The following is a 2,183-nucleotide window of genomic DNA, read 5'->3' on the forward strand; positions in this document are numbered from 1 at the left end:
CATCCACCCCCCCACCCCAGGCAGGACCTGGGTGTCCCCCCACTCCCCATCCCCACCTTGAGGGGGTGTTGTGTGTGTGTCCCCCCCCCCAAATTACTCACTCTCGCCCGGGGGGGGTGGCCCTGCAGACCAGCCCGGCCTGGCAGGGGCAGATCTGGTTGATGCTGAAGGCGAGCCCCCCGGGGGGGACGTGGCAGCTCTGGGCTAGCGCCAGCCGCCGCTGGCACACCCGCTCGCCGTGCTGCCGGGCACAGCAGCCCCCCGGCCCGCACTCCTCGTCCCGCTGGCACCGCGCTCCTGGGGGGGCAGAAAGGGGGGGTTAGGGGACCCCCACTCTGGCCTCAGTTGGGGGACAGGGAGGTGGGACCCCTATTCTGTCCCCGGCTGGGCAACAGGGATGGGGGACCCCCATTCTGTCCCCGGTTGGGGGAGAGGGAGGTGGGACCCCCACTCTGTCAGCTGAGGGACAGGGAGGTGGGACCCCCACCTTGTCCCCAATTGGGGGACAGGAATGGGGGACCCCTATTCTGTCCCTGGTTGGGGGACAAGGATGGGGGACCCCCACTCTGTCAGCTGAGGGACAGGGAGGTGGGACCCCCACCTTGTCCCCAATTGGGGGACAGGAATGGGGGACCCCTATTCTGTCCCTGGTTGGGGGACAAGGATGGGGGACCCCCACTCTGTCAGCTGGGGGACAGGGATGGGGGACCCCCATTCTGTCCCCGGTTGGGGGAGAGGGAGGTGGGACCCCCACTCTGTCAGTTGGGGGACAGGGAGGTGGGACCCTCACTCTATCTCCGGTTGGGGGACAGGGAGGGAGGACCCCCGCTCTATCCCCAAGTAGGGGACAGGGAGGTGGGACCCCCACTCCGTCTGCTGGGGAACAGGGAGGTGGGACCCCCACTCTGTCCCCAGTTGGGGGACAGGGATGGGGGACCCCCACTCTATCCCCAATTAGGGGACAGGGAGGTGGGACCCCCACTCTGTCCCCAGTTGGGGGACAGGGATGGGGGACCCCCACTCTATCCCCAATTAGGGGACAGGGAGGTGGGACCCCCACTCTGTCCCCAGTTGGGGGACAGGGATGGGGGACCCCCACTCTATCCCCAATTAGGGGACAGGGAGGTGGGACCCCCACTCTGTCCCCAGTTGGGGGACAGGGATGGGGGACCCCCACTCTATCCCCAATTAGGGGACAGGGAGGTGGGACCCCCACTCTGTCCTTAGTTGGGGGACAGGGAGTGGGGACCCTTACTCTGTCCCTCGTTGGGGGACAGGAAGGTGGGACCCCCACTTTTTCCCCACTTGGGGGACAAGAAGGTGGGACCCCCACTCTGTCAGATGGGGGACAGGGAGGTGGGACCCCCACTTTGTCCCCACTTGGGGGACAGGAATGGGGGACCCCTATTCTGTCCTCAATTGGGGGACAAGGAGGTGGGACCCCCACTCTGTCCCCACTTGGGGGACAGGAATGGGGGACCCCTATTCTGTCCTCAGTTGGGGGACAGGGAGGAGGGACCCCCTTCTATCCCCGGTTGGGGGACAGGGAGGTGGGACCCCCGCCTTGTCCTCAGTTGGGGGACAGGGAGGTGGGACCCCCATTCTGTCAGCTGGGGGACAGGGATGGGGGACCCCTACTCTGTCCCTGGTTGGGGGACAGGGAGGTGGGACCCCCGCTCTGTCCCCAGTTTGGTGACAGGGAGGTGGGACCCCCACTCTGTCAGCTGAGGGACAGGGAGGTGGGACCCCCTCTTTGTCCCCAGTTGGGGGACAGGAATTGGGGAACCCCATTCTGTCCCCGGTTGGGGGAAAGGGAGGTGGGACCCCCACTCTATCCCCAGTTGGGGGACAGGAATGGGGGACCCCCATTCTGTCCCCGGTTGGGGGAGAGGGAGGTGGGACCCCCACTTTGTCCCCACTTGGGGGACAAGGAGGTGGGACCCCCACTCTGTCAGCTGAGGGACAAGGAGGTGGGACCCTTACTCTGTCCTCAGTTGGGGGACAGGGAGGGGGGATCCCCATTCCGTCCCCAGTTAGGGGACAAGAAGGAGACTGGGTGCCCCCAGCACCCGCTGAGGGGGGGGATACTGGATATTTGGGGACACCCCATCAGCTCGTGTCCCCTCATAGCTCCCAGAGTTGAGGCTGGGGGGGGGGGGGGGTACCCCTTCTGTCCCCCCCCC

General features: G+C 66.5%; 1 protein-coding gene across 1 annotated transcript in view; it reads right to left on the reverse strand.

The window, feature by feature from the left end:
* Window positions 1-97: 97 nt before the first annotated feature.
* The window catches only part of LOC106897336 (dickkopf-related protein 3-like), a 2,661-nt gene continuing 575 nt past the window's right edge, over window positions 98-2,183 (reverse strand). The window contains exon 2 of the mRNA XM_014957919.1: window positions 98-297. Coding sequence (XP_014813405.1) covers window positions 98-297 — 200 coding nt within the window. The remainder of the gene's footprint in view (window positions 298-2,183) is intronic.

The sequence above is a fragment of the Calidris pugnax genome, unplaced genomic scaffold, assembly GCF_001431845.1.
Source record: "Calidris pugnax isolate Ruff unplaced genomic scaffold, ASM143184v1 scaffold337, whole genome shotgun sequence".
NCBI lineage: Eukaryota > Metazoa > Chordata > Aves > Charadriiformes > Scolopacidae > Calidris > Calidris pugnax.